Raw genomic sequence first — 20,146 nt, forward strand, 5'->3', positions numbered from 1 at the left:
TCTATTACCTTCCAAAAAGAGACAGCCGCTGTGTAGAAATGATTATCTCCTACCCTGAATAAAACCCACCACGGATATTAGAACTGAGTCCTCTCTTTTTTTCTGTGCCTTGGTTGAACAGGATGTGAAACTCTGCATGCTAGACAAGAAGCATGAAAAACAAGTTAAAGCAGTTAAATCCAATGTGGGCTATTTTAATGGATCAATATCAGCTTAATTAAAAATGACCAAGGTTTTCCTCTGGTGATTATAAATCCAATGTAGAACCATACAGCTGATAGTTTTTGATCAATACACTGCTGTGTTTAAGAGTTTAATATGATTGGTGAATTTAATTTTTCCAAGGTCTGATATTTCTCTGTAGCAGCTCAAATCATCTGCAGAAAGAAGTCTGGTTGAATTTAACATTTCTTTGGGAAAAAGAAGAGACATAACAGCAGAAAAAAAAACGTGGTCAAAATAAATAAAAATTGTACGCTATCACAGAGAAATCTGCAAAATAAAAACTTCACATCATCAGAAAATGATAAGTTGAATGTAATCAATCAAACAAGACTCTCTCCAAACAGAGCCGGTCTAGACCATACTCTATGTTCTATTATTAACAAAGACCCAACATCAAGACCGGATCAGATCCAGTCCCATCTTACAGACAGGACTCAGTCTGATCTCATCTTAATCCACCATGAGCAGAGCACTTTGCAGCATTTAGCAAGTTACAGTAGCAAGGACAAACTTCCTTTAACAGGCAGAGACCTCCAGCAGGACCAGACTCATGTTAGACACACATCTGCTGAGACCGTGTTGGAGAGAGGGATAGAGGGAGATGAAGAGAGAGAGAGAGAGATGATAGTGGCGAGATGGATAGTAGTAGTTGTAGCAGCTGGAGTTTGGCATGTCCACAGCAGCAGGAACCTACAAGACAAGGGAGCTCAGGGACTCCAGAGAGGTCTATGGTTAGTAACTTTAAAGGGACAGGGAGAGTTAAAGCAGCATAACTAAGACCTGGTCCGAGCCTGAGCCAGCCCTAACTATGAGCTTTATCAAAAAAGGAAAGTTTGAAGCCTACTCTAAAAAGGTCAGATATTTTATCAGATATTTCCAGTGAAGGTTGCTACTCAAAGCTTTTGGACACTTTTGATTTTCAACCCTTTCAGCTGCAGTTTTTAATGTCGGTCCCCACAAGCACCTCAAAAGATCATGGTCCTCTCTAAGTCATATAAACATGCATTTCAGGTTGTCCTCGAAAAAGACCTGAAGAGAATCTAGTCCTCTTTTAATGATATAGACGTGTATGTGTGTGTGGGTGTGAGTACTGTCTCTTTGGTTTGGTCAAGAGGTCGCAGTCCTCTCTTGGTGATGTAGACATGTGTGTGTAGTTGGATACGTGTGTCAGAACTGAAGACCGGCTTCATTTTACTGTAGATCATGGTCCCTATTTAGTCATATAGATGTGTGTGTGTGTGTGAGTGTATACTGGTTTGATTTGAGCCTTAGAACTGCTTTTCTAGTGTTGAAATAAACTGTGATCAAGTTTGACTTTAAACACTTGAAGCTACACTTTTAGCGATTGTCCCCACAGAGAAATCAACACATCACGGTCCTCTGTTAGCAATATAAACATATATTAGTGTGTGTGGGCCAGGGTGGGTGTGTTCACCGAGTTGAGGAGCAGTTGTCGTTGACAGCTGCATGGGAGCAGGGAGAGAGGGAGTCAAGTGGCTTCAAATAGCCGTCATTCTCCCCATTCATCAGAGGACTCCTCCTCCCCTCCCCCCTCTGTCCCTCGGTCCCTCGGTCCCTCTCGTGCTCAGACACTGAGTGTGAAGTTAATTCTTCTTTTATTGACACAGTCACAACGTTTGTTTTATTTTTAATCTCTGCTTCTGTGTTAGGATACTTTTTATTATTCTACAAACGTCCAGAACAAATAGATTAGCACATGCAGAGGGGGGATGGGGATTACTCTAATGTGTTGTCCTGCTGTTGAAGTAAGAGAGCTGTGATCAGATATCCGTCCTTATTGCACCTGTTGAAGGTTACATTTTCATTTTTACTAATTTAACTCCATCAAAAAACATGTAACCTGTTAATTTCACTTTGCTTTGTTTCTCTTTTCCTTTATTAAAACATCTTTTTCTGAAAAGTGCTACACTAATATTACCATTATCACTATTTGATTAGAATCATTTTTATTTTTATCTTATTTTTCTGATCTTATTTTATTAATTTTATTGTAATGGTTTCATTTAAAAGTATTTCATGTCACGTTATATCCTCTATCTTGTTTTAGCCTTATATCATTATTATCATATTTTAAATGAAGGGACATATTTGCTCCTTGCTGCAGTTGTTGTCTGTAGTTTGTTTGTATTTCAGTCAATTATAAATCAACTTGTAAACTTATCTTCATTGTGCAGAACACACTTTGCTTCTTTATGTTATCAGAGGTAATATTATCATTTTAATTATAAGACAAAGCAATAAAACAAAAATCTCCAACTGGTTAGTTTGAAAAATTAAAGACGTCTATATAAAAAGAAAATAAAGTAATGTGTTTATTTTTTAATTAAGGAATGAAATAATGACTGGGCGAAAATATCAAAATAAAAGCGACTGCTATTTTCCATTGACATTTAACCTATTATTTCTTAATTCATTAATTAGTGTGCATACGCTGTAAAAAAGCTGACATTTTAAAATCGCTGGTTTCATTTTACCAATCATAAATTCCTTCAAATGAATCATACCAAAGAATAAAACTTTGAGCAGAAGAGGCTCTGAAATCACGCCAAAGAAATGACCCTGAAAAAAACAGAATTCCTCCCCAAAAGTGACATTTCAACCCCTAACCAAAAAGTAGAGAATGTTCCTTTAAATAAATGGACAGTTACACTGCATGTGCTGTACATGGACATCTGGAAATGCTTTAAACGCCTTAAAACAGAATTATTAAGTTATTTATTATAGTTTTTGAGATGTCATTAAACCTGCAAATCAGCAAATCCATCATTCATTTATACCGAGACATTCGTGTCCTAACACCACACTACAAACAAACCCAGATCTTTTTGTTCTCTGTGCAAACACCTTTAACTTTTAAACTGTGTGCAGAAAATCTTTGTTATAAATGTTCAACAAACTCCCACTTCACAAGAGAAAGTCTAATAAAATACCATCTTTGAGTTGCAGAAGTAGCAGATATCTAAAGTTGTGAAATATTTTCACTTCAGAATCACCAATTTCACCTCTTAAAGCAGAGGTCCCCAAACTTTCTGGTCCACGACCCCCAAAATAACAGTGCTGCAGACGTGCTGAGGTGGTTTAAATGTTGCAAGAACTAGAAGACAAATCCAAAACCTACTTATTTCTTTGTTGTTTAAAAAAGACTGCAAGCAATATAACTTTGACCCACAGGGGTCATGTGGCAACATGGTGAAGAAGAACATTGTGGACGTCTTTTATTTTACATGATTGTATCTCAAATGTAGCTGCAAATTTTGTAGATATTTTTACAACAGTTAATAAAATGTTAAATTTTAGATCATTAAAAACTCTTATTGTCTTTTGGAAGGGATCTTGCCACCCCAACTTTGGGAACCACCGTCTTAAAGAATAAAAAAAAACATATAATTTGGTAATAATTTACATGTTTTGCGTTCTCATGTTTTTGCTGTAGTTACTTTTTTAGAGACAGAAGTATAATCTAATCACATTTCCATTAATCAAAAGGTATAAGCATGAATTTTGACTTTTGCATGTTTCAGGATCTGCAAAATACCAAATCAGGAAATATATTTAAATTGTTTGTATATTCTACTTTGTGAAATCGTTTAAATATCCTTATATGTCACTTAAAAACCATCAGAAACGGTTTAATTTAACTTTTAATGTGCCATAAAACATTTACATTGATACAGACAGTTGACATTGTACCAATACTCCATGTAAACCAAAGTATTTGGACTCCTCCTGCTTTTCATAGTCCGCCAGATTCTAGCCGTGCGGCCTCCTCCACACCGGCACAGCCCTCCCTCCAGCCATAACACTCCCAGTGTCTTTCTCCCAGTTGTCCCAGTGAAGCAGCTCCTGCCAAGTCCTTAAAGCGCTTGTCTTTGGAGCTCGACAACACGTGTCTCTGTCCGTCTGTCCCCAGACTTTTTCAACTTTAGGAATGTTGTCCCTGCCTGTTACAGAAGCACAAAGACTCTTGTCTTTATCCACATCCGTCAAGATCAGATTCTCTCCTTCTTCTTCTTCTTCTTCTTCTTTTTCTCTGTGAGTCCACTTTTGTATCCACTCTGCCGGCTTTCAGCTCAGCAAGGCTGTGCTGCTGCTGCTGCTGCTGCTGCTGCAAAGTCCGCCGTAACACCGAGCTGCAAGTAGACCAGAAGACGTTACAGCACAAAACGGCCGTCTGAGTAAAAATTTCTCTTGTCAGTCATCCCCACGACAGCAGCAGAGCAACAGAGAAGAGCAGGAGGGGAGGAAAGAGGCTACAGCTTGAAGTAGAAGTGAAGAGGGAGGAACACTAAAACCAATACAAATCCTTGCTCTTATCCTGTGCCTGCAGACCTGAGAGAGGAGCAAAGAAAGGAAGAAAGGAAAAGGTGAAGGAGGAAGAGAAAAGCAAGAAAAGGGAGATTAGAAAAAGAAGCGCAAATGTCTTGTTGATAAAAGCAGGAGGAATGGCCCGAGGCGAGGAAGGGATGAAAGCGAGACAGCAGCAGAAAGCAAGTTGACAGCTGGTGTTAAGGTGCTGATTGACAGTTTGTTGGTTAAACCCTCTTGTAGTGAGGAAGGGGGAAAGTCTCAGTTTAAAGGTTGTAACTTTGCTCTATCAGTTTCGTCTGTTTTCATTGGTGGTTTTTTAGATTGAAGGGAAGTTGGACGCACACTCAGCACAAGGGGTGAGAGCAGGTTTCAATCTTGCTGGTAACATTGACCCCAACCTTCACCGCTTCATATTGTTCACTCGTCCTCGGCTGCGTGCGTCCTTGAAGAAGACGTTTCAATATTTTAACACGGTAACATTTTAATAATTGTGTGTCCTTGACATTCTTCCACAAAAACCTCTTACTCTGACGCTCCATTTGTATTTCTTTCCCCCCAAGTTATATCAGAAAAACCAATCACAGATTTTTAAAGCGCATCAGAATGGTTGGAATTGTTTCATTCATTTATTTTTCATCCTGTCCCGGTTCAAACGACAAAGTCTGAGGTCCAGTTGTGGAAAAATTGGACGTCCCAGAACAATAAATCGAACGCACCCTCTGACAAAAAAGGTGGTGGAAGCTTGTGTTCACGTTACATGCAGTTAGAAAGGCATGTCTTCCCCCACTCTCTACTCCCCAGATTTCCTGTCTCTCTTCAGCTGTCCTACAAAATAAAGGCAAAAAGCCCCAAAAATGTAACTTCAAAAAAATTAAAAAAATTAAAATGACTTTGAAGCGACTGATAAGAAATGAAGTGTTGTTTAAATTGAAGGCATCTTGCAACCAAAAATTTCCTGCATGTCTTCCCCCACTCTCTACTCCCCGCATTTCCTGTCTCTCTTCAGCTGTCCTTTAAAATAAAGGCAAAAAGTTCAAAAATATAACTTAAAAAAAAAAAAAATTCAAATGACTTAGAAGCGATTGATAAGAAATGAAGTGTTGTTTAAGATGAAGGCATCTTGCAACCAAAAATGTGGGAACCACTGTCTTAAAGAATAAAAGATTATGTATAATTTAGTAATAATTCACATGTTTTGCTTTATCATGTTTTTTGGTGTAGCTCCTCTTTTAGAGACAGTAGTATAAGCTAATCACATTTCCATTCATCAAAAGGTAGAAGCATGAATTCTGACTTTTTGCATGTTTCAGTTTCCATAAAATACCAAATCAGGGAATATCTTTAAATTGACTGGTTTTGAGTTTTGGTTTTGTCAGGCAGCAGCTCTCTTTTATTTCCAATACTGACACTGAAGGTTTTAGTGGTGTGACGACCCCTCCACACCACTAGGTGTGTCTGTGTGTCTGTGTGTGTGTCTTTGCAGGTCTGGGTCGTCAAGGGGATGGGCTGCACCTGGGGCAGGCGGTATAAAGAGCTCTCCCAGCCGGCGTGGGTCTCTCTGGTCGGGCACCCCTCTGCTCTCACCCCGTGGCGACACCGCGGCGCGGCGCTCCTGTTGTGTTTTCGTTGTGCACTATTATCTTACTTTTGTAATAAATTTGTAATCACTTTTGTATACTTCGTCTCCTCTCCCGTTTTTGTTGCGTCCTATGAGCCGGGACGTAACAAATGGGGGCTCGTTCGTTTTTTTTTTTCCCAGGTAGGTTTGCTACTGGGAGATTTTTGTGAATGTGATCCGGTTGTAAAGGTGTGACGTCATGCACACGGCTGTTCGAAGCTACGTGAGTGTGTGAATGAATGATTCACAGCTGATTGAGGGGATTGAGACGAGGACAGGGAGGTTAACAGCCGAGTATGCGAATGGTAAGTTACTGCAGTCTTCTGTCCCTGTAGGCTTCAGAGCGGACTTCCTTTGGAGTTCGTTGGGGGGTTTTGTTAGTGTGGTGTGAAAGTGGCCGGAGCAGTTGTCTCGGGGGCACATCCGCTGCTGCTGGGGAGTCGCCAGGTAATGGTTGCTTTCCCGGGCTGACGGGCTATTGTCCGTGGTAAAAGTATCCCGAGCTCAACACCAATCATTTACTTTATGACCAATGTCTCAACCACAGTACACCCTCTCGTGAGAACACATGAACATTGGTTATACAGGTGAATAATTGGAGCTTGGTGTGCCAACATCTTGTCTTAAAGACATTGAGAGCATGTAATCTTTGGCGCTGGCGTGTTTCTTTTTATTCCAAATCAAAGGTCTCTGAGTGTCTCAGTTTCTCAGTGTGACCCACAGTCATGGCTGTAACCAAGCGGCAACCTCCAGTCTTATAAATGAAGCCCATGCAGAAGTGTTAAAAACTGCAGTTCATAGAGTGTACACTAGAGGCTGGCTGCAGAAACACAGGAAACCACATACACACTCATTCAAGGAAGACGATCTTTACAGCAGGAATAAACATGTTTACATCCTGGTACAAAAACTGTTTAGGTCTGAAAATCTAATCTCTCTATCGGCACACACTGAACGAGGGGTGGATTTTTTTATAACTCTGTATTTTTGAAGATATTAAACTTACTAGTTTTGCCCAAATAAGGGCATGTCTGACTTGATTGACAGGCGGGCACACTGTAGCTGTTAGCAAAAAGGCTAAAGGCCCACCTCTTTACCTCTCACTAGCTCAGACAAAGTTAGGTTGAGTTCAGCATTTCCAATATGGCACCCGCCGACTATCGGCTTCAAAACAGATGGATGACATCACGGATACTACGTCCATTTATTATACAGTCTATGGCTGTATCAAACTTTAGGCTTTTACTTTGAAAAGACTAATAAAGGAACGCTAAAAAGTCATTGCCAGCCTCTGATTGGTTAGGGCTTGAGTAGGGAATGATGATTGGTCAAGTCAGATCATAAGGGGAGAAGTTGTTGCTGTTTTTAATGTGCATCGACTGGCATTGGTAGGAGGTTTAGATAATCAGGTGATAAGCCTTGAATACAATACGTTAAAAGGAAAGAATACTGGACTTATCTAACTTCTAAACCCTGAAAAACTTTGTAAAGTTTCTAGATCTCCAAATGAAATAGAAACTAGCCATGACAAGGAAGTGTAACCGTTAAAAACGAAGGTAGAAAACCATGAATGTCATTTTTATCCTGAGAGAACTTGAAGAAGAGAAGAGGCTAAGGACAGACGGATGGATGTCACAGATCTTTGAAAGCTCCTGTTTTGAGTCCAAGATGATTGTTTTGATTTTCCTTTAGAAGCCTACAAAGTACTTTCTTGTTTTTGTTAATGGTGAAACTGGTTGATTCAGTTTTGTTCCACAAGTTTTAATCAGGAGATATCTGTGGATAATCTGGCTCCTTGTTTAAGTCTTGAAAACAAAGGAAACATTTTGAGACTTTCTCTTTCTTTCTAAAGTTATAAACTTCATGAATCTGATACTGCTCTCCTCTTTATTCAATAACTCAGCTAAGCAAAGTTTCCCTGTGAGCTCTAACGTTTATAAAACCCTTAAACTTTGAGATGTGAAATTAAAATCAATCCGACTTCAAAGCTCGTCAATACCTGTGTCCATGTTGAGTCCGATCTCTGATCCAGCTCCTGTGAAGGCCCCACTCCAAGACGAACTCGACCCCGACTCCCCCTTCCCTCCAAGGTCACACGGCGAGCCGCTGGGCCCCGGGACCGAGCTGCCGGACGTCAGGCGATGATGCGGCCTCACCGACGGCACCAGCAGAGAGCTGTAGCGCGGATCGAACGCCGTGCCGTACATCTCGTGAACGCCGGGGCGCGGGTATGCAGATCCCTGGGTGCCTATAGCTCCCCCTAGTGAGTAAGGGTGGTGGTGGTGATGGTGGTGGTGCGATGGGTGCCAGGCGTCCGGGCTGGGCTGGTGGAGGTGGCTGTGCAGGGAGGCGGAGGAGTACGGGTCCCCGTGGAAGGGGAGCTCTGTGTGGGGAGCCGAGAGAGCGCTGCCCAGCGCGGAGGAGACGGACGGCTGGTAGGAGCTGTTCCAGAAAGACGGAGGGAAACTTCTCTGATTCATGGGGAATGATCCGTCTGTGGAGAGAAATCCAAAGACTCGTTTTATAAAGGAGGAATGTTAACTCTGCAACAAGAAGAGGATCTCACTGAAGCAGATATATTAAAGTTACAGTCTTGAGACTTGAGGTGGAAGCTAATTTTAAATCTGCTCATGTTTAAAAGTCTCAGTGAGATCTTATCAGTGTGTTGTTTTTGTTTTGATTTAAGCAAACTGAATTTGTTAGTCCATTTATGGAAAATTAACACCATCCACTTTGATGATTGACTCAATTTGAATCCTTTTCTGATGCAAAAGCTCCAAATATTTGTCCCTTCACAGCTTCTCTAACGAGAGTATCTTTGGCGTTCCCCAGTTACACTTCACTCTTAATGATTTTCTGCAGGTATTTGTTGGATGCGTTTAAAAAGAAGCAGGTCAATTTTACATTAAGGGCATTGTTTAGAAAAAATCACTCAATCCTTTATCTGAAATAAGTGGATGCAACAGAAACACGAGGAATGAAAGAATAAAAAGTCTGCAGAAAATTCTTTAAATCGTGCTTTTAATTTGAAATAACAATCATTACCTGTAAATTGAACCGACCTTTATTTAATCTTTAATGAAAGAGTTTCCTGATAGTGACAAATAATAGAGACACCTTTTATAAGCTGTCTTTATATACCAAACAAAGGGACTCTATAATAAACTCAGCATCTGCTGCACTATGAGTTTTAGTCAGGATGTCTTTAATAATCTAAAGAAGCATACTGCATTAACTTCAGGATAAAAGAAATCCTCTGAGATCATTACCTCAGAGTTAAGAGAGAAAAACAAAAATAAGCTCTGTTATATTTTTACTGAAACGTTTCTACCGGTGTCTCAAAATCCCACCTGGACGCTCTCATTCAGGCTTCTTCAGTTTAATCTAACTTTATTTAGGTTTGAGTTTGAGACATTGAGGAACACTCAGACTTGATGTTTGGTGACTTAAGAGACAATCAGGGAGTAACTGAGAATAATAGAAATCCAGGGAGTGTAACTGAGGAACAAATATCTTGTTATTAAGTAAAAAGCATGAATGAAATACGTTTCTCTGAAGATTACCTGACACTTCTGAACCAACGTAGTTTAACTAATCTTATGGTTGATGGAGAGGTTTTTATTATTTCTGTACCCTTGTTATCTAAACTTTATTAATTGAAACAAAATATTATTATTATTATAATTTTTATTACTACAGTATTTTTATTATTACAATTTATTGTTATTATTAATGTAACAGTTATTTATTATTTTACTGCTTTTAAAAAAATACATATTTAATTTATAAGAATAGAGAATTATGGCCAATCTGTCGTCTTTCATGAACATTTCTTTTCTATATATATTCTTGTTGAAATTCTTGTTCTGTACACCTTTTTGTTTGCTGCTGTAACTCCATGAATTTTCCCATTGTGGGACGAATAAAGGAGAATCTTCTCTTATCTTTATTTTGATTTTCCAAACAGTTTTTAACCGGCTTAATGTCTCAAGCAGTCTTGAAATTGTCCTCAAAAATTCTAAAAAAAATCCTTCTCTTTAAAATAAATTCAGAAGAAATGTAAAAATTGAGAAAGACTACAATACAGTATGATTAATTCAATACACTTAATTTTCCCCTTGGGGAAATATGACCTGGACTCAAGTGCTGCACATCCTCAATAAGATTACCAATGAATAAAGCAGAGCTATAAACCAACAATAAGCTCCTCATGCAACCAGAGAAACATACCAAGGAAACCACAACTGACACATATTCCACATTAAACACATTTCAAAGCTTAAAGCATGAAGAAGAGACAGATAAAACATCATGAAGCTTGTGCATGAATGTTTAGAATTTAGATGGATGTGAGTGCAAAGGAGTTTCTACCACTTAAACAAACTCCTGTACAGCTGCTTCACTTCAAACACCCAACAACCAACACAAACAAAACCAGTGCCGCTCTGAAAGAGGACGTGAAGGATGCTTCAGATCTGTGCCTTAGTTTCTCAGCTTATTGTGAAATAAACTTCAGGAAACATTTTTTTAAATGTCAGAACATTCAGTCCTCAAATCACAAGAACGCAGGAGATTCTTTCCTCTCACTAACGAGACAACAAGACCAAACATCAGCTGTCAGATACAGAACATGTTGGATCCAAGAGCCACCTATTGATTTTTGCGTCACTAACATGTTACCCACAGTATAACATCTTCCTTTCTATATATAACCTCGTCTTTGTCACAAGAAAACAAGCTTTGCCATCCCCAGATCAGGATATAATTTCTCTTTAAACTTGATGTAAAGACACTGAGCCTCTGCATGCTTCAGTGCAGGATACAGTTTTCAGCATTGAAGTAAGACCTTTGCAGACCTTTTGCAACCTTTGTGGAAAAATTGAGTGACGGTATCTAAAGAGGTGTTGTACAACTTTGAGCAACTAAACCAAGTTAACCTGAGATTTACTTTTTTCTGACCGTGCATTCTCACACAATCTAAATGAAGGAAGAGCAAATAAAAGAATGTAGCCGACACAAATATGTTTTAAATTTACACCGAAAACATCAGAGATCCCAAAAGATATCAGAGCAACTTTTTGCTTTCATATGAGAGATTAAGTCACTGACAACACTGACTCACACACACTCATCCATAACTGCACCCCTGATTTCCTACACACACCTCTGATGGCCTTGTGGCTGGTGGAGGGGGGGTACGCGCTCGTGTGGCTCAGGGCCCGGCTGAAGTGCTCGTCCACCACGGCGCTGATGTCTCCCTGGAAGTAGGTGAAGAGGACGCAGCGGGAGCTCAGGTACTCGGCCCCCGGCGGCAGCTCCTTGTCCTCCTCTTTGATCACCGGGGGACCCGAGGGGCCGAGCCGGCTGCCGCTGTCCTGGGGGTCTTGCATTTTGGAATACAACGCCAGTTTCTACAGGGAGGACAGGGGAGGTTTATATCAGCGTGTTAGGAAGCGTGCAGACGATCATTTTGAAGAGCTGCAGATACTTTTGGAGACACTCAACTAATATGTGACATTTAACACTTACAGACCATAAAAAACAGTCTTTTCAATCTAAACTACTACAATTAGATACATGTGCATGAAAGGATTCATATGTCAGAGCATGCATACACTTATTATTAATCTAATATTGTGACTTAGCTTACAGGATTTTATACAGTTGCAAACTTTGCTAACAGTACATGTTATAACCAAGGATCAGCGCTTCAGAGGCCTTTCATTTTTGTGCATTACACCTGATGCTTCACCTTTCTTTAATCCGACACAGAATTGTTCACATTTAGAAGATTTGGTAAAAACAACATTTCACTCAATCATCTCATAAATAGAAAAAGTGCAAAACCTGAGTGTTAATGTAAAACTTTAGGCTGAAGTTAGACATGCAGCTTTAAAACACATTTTAAAAACCATCATTAAACGTCAGATTTAATGGATAAACTCAACTCTGGAACTCACTCCCCTGTTCAAATCCAAACTTAAAACTCACCTGTTTCAAACTGCATTCCTTGTCTAATTTCTCTGCCTCATTTTAACTTGGTGTAACTCTGCTTGTTTTCATTTAATTTATCACATTGTTTTTATTTATTGTGTTTTAATCTGTCTGTAAAGTGACCTTGAGTGTTTTGAAAGGCGCTTCTAAATAAAATGTATTATTATTATTATTATTATTATAAACCCTTTAAAAAACAGAAAGCTTCCTGGACAGTTTTTAAAAATAAACACTGACAATACATTTAATTTTAAACTGTGAGGTGCAGGACAGGTTGTAACTAATCCAGAGGGTCAAAGTGAGTTTTGGCACTATGTGAAATATTCCTGGATGTTGACCGAGAGGTTTTTTAAGAGATTGAAAAGGAAAAAAGGATCTTAAACACAAAGACAAAACCTGCACTGAGACACAAGCTTTAAAAAAGTAGAATCAACACAAGCCAGTCTTATTCATATTATTATTATTCTTATATAATGTGACAAATATGATGCAAAATAAAGTTGTCAAGTAGAAAAAACGACAAGTTTGAATTTAATTTGATCTTAAAAAAGGAAAATAAGGACGGAAAGTAGAAATCAGGTGGCTACAGCTTTCAAAAAATATAATCTAAGCAATCAAAAATCTTTTAAAGGTTCCATAAAAACAATTCAGAAGTCTTTGGGGTTCGATATGGTTTTTAAAATCAGTCACTTTGGAGCTTAAAAATGTGAATCTGCGGTTTTTTATTTCGACTAAACAACTCATAAATCACTGAATCAACTTTTTCCTCCAACTTTTTAAGAACTAAATTGAATCTGTGCCTCAAAGACTCCTCTTAACGCGGATAAATGAGATCAGTATCGATGTTATTGATCACAAAGAGACCTTAGAGAAAGTTTGGTTCCTTTTACGCACGTGTTTTCTGCATTTTACGCATTCATAAAGTTTGTTTTTTGCTGTTTTAGTGCAGTAAAGATGATTGTATGTGGTGTCAATGATTGCAGGAGTTGAATGATAGGTTATATTGATATATTAGCATAGACAGATGCTGCTTTAGCTGCTGTATTCATAGTTAATTAAGTTTAATTGGCTGTCAAATGAACAGGTTTTAAAGTTCTCTGCATCAAAGTAGTCACAAAGTGATTTTCTAAAAGTGTCTGATCTTCTTAAAGACAGTTCGTGGAGGAATGTCGGGTCCGTACCTGGTGGTGATAGGGGCTGTAGGAGCTGAAATAAGGCTGAGGACCAAACACTTGGTACATCACATCCAGGCAGCTCATGGCGAAGAAAGTCACGGAGAAACACCAAGCTTCATTTAGAGCGCGTGCGGAGTGTGCGAGGAGACGGAGAGGAAAACGCTAATCCAGGCCGTGAAGGACACAAGTGGACAGAGGAGAGAGGACACAAGTGGACAGAGGAGAGAGGCTCTCTTCTGCGCTCTTTACGCACTGGACTGCTGCCCGGACGCGCTGAAGGGATCCCCCTCCACCCTCCTCCTCCTCCCTCCTCCTCCTCCTCCCTCACACACACACCCAACTCTGACGCCTCCCTCCCGCCAATCAGAGGCCAGAGCTCCACCCCCTTCTCTTTAATTACCTTATAATGGCCCTTTAATTACAGGAAAACATGTCGTCTTCAATGCTACATGCAGTATCCTGAAACATTAATGATCCAAAACTTTAAAACTTTTGCTGATTCCACATTTATACTTGAATCTGCTCTCTAGCTGATCTCTAACTCCATAACTGTCCTTCATATTTAACCTTAATCCAGTCGCATTGGGCTTCTACTAATGGTTTATTTAATGTATTAGTCTTTTTATATGAGGATTTAATTTGCCTCTGTAATAACTCACTGAAGCATTTACACCCAGTATAGATAATAAAAGTTAATTCATCAACTCTTACCTTAAGCAAAAGTATCAAACCAAAAAACATTACTTATTTCCCAGTAAGAGATCAAACATGCGTTCAGGAAAAATAAGAATATTGGACAATAAAAAAGCAGGATGCATGGCAGATAATGTCAGTATCACAATCACTAATGTAATAATAATAATAATAATAATACATTTTATTTATAAAAGCGCTTTAAAAGATTCTCCAAGCGCTTTACAGGAAAATACAATTATACAATAGGAAAGCAAAAGGAAAACAGTGCAAAAAAAGCAAAGAAAAGCAAGGCAGCAAAATAAAACAAAACAAGAAAAAAATCAATCAATTCTAGTTTAAAAGCCTTTCTAAATAGGTGTGTTTTGAGTCCGGATTTGAATTTGGTGAGTGAGGGAGAGAATCTGAGGTGTTGGGGGAGAGAGTTCCAGAGGGTGGGGGCAGCGACAGAGAAGGCCCTGTCCCCCCAGGTTCGGTGCTTGGGTTTGGTGAGAGGGGTGAGGAGGTTGGCGTTGGTGGAGCGGAGGTTGCGGGAGGGATTATATGGCTGCAGAAGGTCGGTGAGGTAGGAGGGAGCTAGGTTATGGAGGGCTTTATAGGTGATGAGTAGGATCTTGTACTGTATTCTGAAGGGGATGGGAAGCCAATGGAGGTACAAGTCCATACAATTGTACACTAAGTTATGTATATTGCACAGTAGGTAATGTAAGTGGTGCAGTACAGTGTGCGTATTGCACAGTAAATAAATACATTATCAATTGTATATTATACACTGTGCTTTAGATAATGAATATTGAATGTAGATAATGTATTTTTCACAGTAGTTAATGTGTATTTTAAAACAGATAATGCAAGATGGAGGTGATAATGTATCTAATAGAGTCAATCAATTAAATAGCACAGCAAAAATCCAATCTGCACAATAGATACTGTATAATTTGCAGTAACTTATGTTAATTACTTATTAGATATCTTTATTTTATAACAGATAATGTATATGACACAATAGATAATAAATATTGCACAGTAGATAATGTGTATTGTTCACTAAATTAGTACTATTGCATGTAGATAGTGTATAATGCACATTAGATATGTTTATTTTACAATGGAATATTTTTTGTGCACGGTAGGTGATAAATATTGCACGGTTGATAACTGGTATGTACAGTACAGTAGATAATGTGAGTTGTACAGATATTAATTCACATTGCACTGTAGATACAGTATTATTTGCAGTAACTTATGTTTATTGCTCATTAGATATCTTTATTTTATAACCAATAATGTAAATTACACAACTTTCACAGCAGATAATGTATATTGCATGTAGATCATTTAGTTTGCTCAGGAAGTATTATATAGTGCCCAGTAGAAAATGTATATTTAATGTAAATAATGTATATTTTAAGACAGATAATGCAAGTAGCAGTTGATAATGTATGCTGTAGAGTCAATCATGTATATTGCACATACATTCATGCACATCACACAGTAGATAATGCATCATTTACAGTAACTTATGTATATTGCTTATTAGATATCATTATTTTATAGCAGATAATGTATAGTGCACGGTAGATAATAAATATATTGCACTGGTGATAACTGGCATGTACAGCAGATAAGTAATATTGCATGTAGATAATTTAGTTTGCACAGGAATTATTATATACTGCACTGTAATAATGTATAATTCGCAATAACTCATGTGCATTGCTTAATAGATATCTTTATTTTATTACAGATAATGTATTTTACACAATAGATGATAAATATTGCACAGTAGATAATGTATGTTATTCAGTAGATACTTAATATTACAGGTAGATAATGTATTTTGTACAGTAACTGATGGACGTTTTATATTGGACAATATGTAGCATACAGTACAAAATAATTCAGCACAGTAGATTATTGATATTGTCAAACAGATAATGTATACTGCATGCAGATAATGTATTTTGCACATAAATCAATGTAGATTGCATGCAGATAATGTATTTTGCACATATATCAATGTAGATTGCATGCAGATAATGTATTTTGCACATAAATCAATGTAGATTGCATGCAGATAATGTATTTTGCACATAAATCAATGTAGATTGCATGCAGATAATGTATTTTGCACATAAATCAATGTAGATTGCATGCAGATAATGTATTTTGCACATAAATCAATGTAGATTGCATGCAGATAATGTATTTTGCACATAAATCAATATAGATTGCATGCAGATAATGTATTTTGCACATATATCAATGTAGATTGCATGCAGATAATGTATTTTGCACATAAATCAATGTAGATTGCATGCAGATAATGTATTTTGCACATAAATCAATGTAGATTGCAGATAAGATATGTTAACTTTACAATGGATAATGTATAGTGCACAGTAGATAATGTATATTACACCAAGAACATTATTTTTCAGCAGTAGAGAAATATATCTAAATGGTAAAAATGTCATCACTGCATTATAAGTATGGAAACATGTAGGTGGATAATGCCATAGAAAACTTGCTTATGCCTTGGTGGGTTTATCTAGTGTGTGTTCTTACTGAGCACTGAAAGCAGGAGTTATAAGCACTCCATGTTCTGGGTGTTTGCTGCTGCTGATTCCTAACTTTACACCTGATGAGTGTAAGTTGGTTTCATTTAGTTTCCGTTCTGCACGGTTGAAGTATTCGTAGCGTTTAAAGCCACGGTTCAGAATGTAACAACTGGCACTTACTGCTAATTGAATGAGTAAACATATCAAAGCAACCAATGAGTGGAATGTAATGCTATGAAGTCCCACAATTCCTCAGTGGCCTCCCAAATTCTGGAGGTCAGGGGTCAAATAGTTTGCTCCGAGTTTGGTGCTATTAAGAGAGGTCAGGGGTCAACTTACGGCAACTTACCCACACTTATCACCAGGAGTGTACAGAGTAAGAACTCAAGGTTTAAAGGTTCTTACACTGATGCAGAATTATTCAGCTTTTTGTGACTTTTATATCAAAAATTTAAAGTGAGAAATTTACAAATCAAAACTGAACGCTGTCTGTTTTTTTTCCTTTTTTCCTCTCCTCTGCAAACAGATAATTATGATGATGATTTTCAGAGAATAGGAATGACTAAATGATGGATAGAAACAAAGATAAACCGTCCTCTGTGATTAGATGAGGGGCAAACATTTAATAAGCAAGAAGTTTGGTGCCTTTGCTGCAAAATAACCCGAATATTCTCTCAACTTGTGCTTTTAATAAGCATAAAACAGATTTACGCAGATGAATAAAAGCATTATGTTATTACAAAGCTTTCTCTCCTTGTATAATCTGCTGGGTTTTTGTCATTCTGCCACTTGCTGTCCTTTTGGCTGACCCCTCCAACAACCAGAGCACCTGTTCCCCGCCACAAGTGGAGCAGAGAAGCTATTAAAACTCAAAATATCTCCCATTGAAGTGCAGCTCAGCTCATCTCACAGGCACTATTCAAACATCGATCTGTGTGTGTATTATGGAGCAGGAACCGCCAAGGTTCAATGAGGAATTTTCAATCAGGAGTTCCCTGCATCTGCTGACATTTGATGGATTTGAGTGAAGGACGCTGCAGGAACCTGCTGCTCAAAGCCTGTTCATGGGAAATTATTTCATTAAAGAAGGAACAAATACTCAAAAGAGTATTCTGCTTTTTTAGTTGTTTTTAGGGGCAGACTAAGCCGATCAGGACTAATTCAAAACCAACTCATGAGGGCTTTGTGAGTACGATGTTTTACAAGCAACTGCCTCACAGGCTCAAGAGCAAATACAAATTAATGATTATAAAAAGATTCCAGTCACAGATTTCTACTGAACTAAATTGCAAAAATATTAAATGTTTTGTTACTTTTTTATGTGCTTCAAACATAGACTGTATAATAAATGGAAGTAGTATCTGTGACGCCACCCATCTGTATTGAAGCCGATCGTCGGCGGGGGCCATATTGGAAATGCTGAACTCAACCTAACATCGCCCAAGCTAGTGTGAGGTAAAGAGGCGGACCTTTAGCCTTTACGCTAACAGCTGCAGGGTGCCCGCCTGTCAATCAAGTCAGCCATGCCCTTATTTGGGCAAAACTCGTATGTTTAATATCTTAAAAGATAATGAGTTATAAAATAATAAATGAGCTATTACCAAGTCCAAGCACCGCACCTTGGGGGACAGAGCCTTTGCCATCGCTGCCCCCACTCTCTGGAACTCTCACCCTCCACACATCTGTAACTCTGACTCTCTTCTCTCTTTCAAAAACCACCTCAAGACCTACCTGTTCCAAAAAGCATACCACACATGACCTCTCCCCCCGCCCCACCTCTGTCCCTGTTTTGTTTGTTTGTTTTATTTATGTGTTTTATTTTCTTTCTCTAGTTTTCACCCTATGTAAAGCGACTTTGAGTGCTAAGAAACGCGCTATATAAATGCTATGAATTATTAATATTGTTATTATTCAAGACAGACCACCAGAGTGCCCTCTTCCTGATCTCTGGGGACTTACACCCTGTATTTATTTTCTACATAGCTTATTATTATATTTGTATAACTCATTGTGTATAGAGCAGCTGTAATGACTGAAAATCCCCCCCGGTATAAATAAAGTATGTCTGACTCTGATGAACTGACTTTTGCACCAGGTTGTAAACATGTTTATTTCTGCTGTAAAGATTGTCTTCTTTGAATGGGTGTGTATGTGGTTTCCTGTGTTTCTGCAGCCAGCCTCTAGTGGACGCTCGATGAATTGCAGTTTATAACACTTCTGCATGGGCTTCATATTTTAAGGCCGGAGGTTGCTGCTTGAATTCAAGTCAGAACTCATTCATCAACTACCATAAAATCTGGATTAAAAGTCGCAAGAGTCTGTTTCTAAGGAGCCAAGAAGGACAAAGGTTCAAACTGTCTTCCTGCATGTGTTCAACAATGGTAGTTTAGTTCAGTTAGTCAATCAATCTTTATCTATAAAGCACCAAATCACAACAAACTTTATCTGAAGACTCTTTCCAAACAGAGCAGGTCTAGACCGTACTCTATGTTCTATTATTAACAAAGACCCAACATTACGCCCGGATCAGATCCAGTCCCATCTTACAGACAGGACTCAGTCTGATCTCATCTTAATCCACCATGAGCAGAGCACTTTGCAGCATTTAGCAAGTTACAGTGGCAAGGACAAACTTCCTTTAACAGGCAGAAACCTCCAGCAGGACCAGACTCATGTTAGACACACATGAGCATGGGTTGGAAACTGAGTCTGCTATCCATAGGAGTCAACAAATGTAGAAACACACACACACACACACACTCACACTGGTCATAGTGGAATGTGTCCAGATGCTTGTGGCTGATCCTCGTGTTATGTCTACACAAAGAAACAGAGTACTGTTTCACTTCAGCCGGACACTGAAGAGGAAGAGTTCCTGTGAATCTCTCTGCTGCTTAAAAACAAAGATGAGAACATATTTATTGAACATGTTCTTTACGAGGGACAGGACAGGGACTAGAGCAGGAAACTGGGGAGCAGAGGGCCGTGGGTGAGCCTCTGTACATAGGGTGCAAGACTTAACCGCTAGGCCACACTTGCATCCTGGTTTTCCATTTCTGAATGACAAAGACACTAATAGCTCTGCTGAAAGCCTTGTGAGGCTTTAATGCTTCATAAAAATATCAATAAACAGTCACTGAAAGGTGAAAAACGAACACAATGTTCTATTCTTAGATCTTTGTCTCTGAACAGCACAGCCACAGGGCAGTGTTTGTAATACCCATGAGCACTGACTGTGTGGTGCTGACATATCGTGCCGGTAGAGCTGAGACATACTGCATGTTGGTGAAGCTGCAGGACTGATGTCCCATAAAACTTCTGCTGAGGTCCACAGGAGTACAGAGTCTTGTGTTAATCTGAAGCGCACATTCAAGGTTATGAAAAGTTCAACAGAGATGTCAATCATGACGTCACATCCTTTCTTTTTAATATCAAATAACTAAAAGAGTAAATTTCAGAGTATAAGTTGCACCGGTGTTTAAAAACCAAGCGGCAACCTCCGGTCTTAAAATATGAAGCCCATGCGGAAGTGTTAAAAACTGCAGTTCATA

General features: G+C 38.7%; 1 protein-coding gene across 1 annotated transcript; it reads right to left on the bottom strand.

The window, feature by feature from the left end:
• Window positions 1-3,879: 3,879 nt before the first annotated feature.
• vgll2a (vestigial-like family member 2a) lies at window positions 3,880-13,624 on the bottom strand. Its single transcript, XM_034699754.1, has 4 exons — window positions 13,348-13,624; window positions 11,337-11,583; window positions 8,172-8,666; window positions 3,880-4,376 (listed from the first exon to the last, which is right to left on the bottom strand). The coding sequence occupies exons 1-4, from the start codon at window positions 13,423-13,425 to the stop codon at window positions 4,312-4,314; spliced, it is 885 nt and encodes a 294-aa protein (XP_034555645.1). The 5' UTR covers window positions 13,426-13,624; the 3' UTR covers window positions 3,880-4,311.
• Between the last annotated feature and the right edge of the window lie 6,522 nt (window positions 13,625-20,146).

This window comes from Notolabrus celidotus, chromosome 13 (genome assembly GCF_009762535.1).
Source record: "Notolabrus celidotus isolate fNotCel1 chromosome 13, fNotCel1.pri, whole genome shotgun sequence".
NCBI classification, from domain to species: domain Eukaryota; kingdom Metazoa; phylum Chordata; class Actinopteri; order Labriformes; family Labridae; genus Notolabrus; species Notolabrus celidotus.

What these genes read in the sequence shown, in the direction of transcription:
- vgll2a (XM_034699754.1), bottom strand. Translation starts at nt 13,425, where the DNA reads ATGAGCTGCCTGGATGTGATGTACCAAGTGTTTGGTCCTCAGCCTTAT. An exon ending in CAGCCACAAGGCCATCAGAG is followed by an intron (nt 8,667 to 11,336) that starts GTGTGTGTAGGA and finishes TTCTCTCCACAG; the next exon opens with ACGGATCATTCCCCATGAAT. An exon ending in CGGACTCAACATGGACACAG is followed by an intron (nt 4,377 to 8,171) that starts GTATTGACGAGC and finishes GTCTACTTGCAG; the next exon opens with CTCGGTGTTACGGCGGACTT.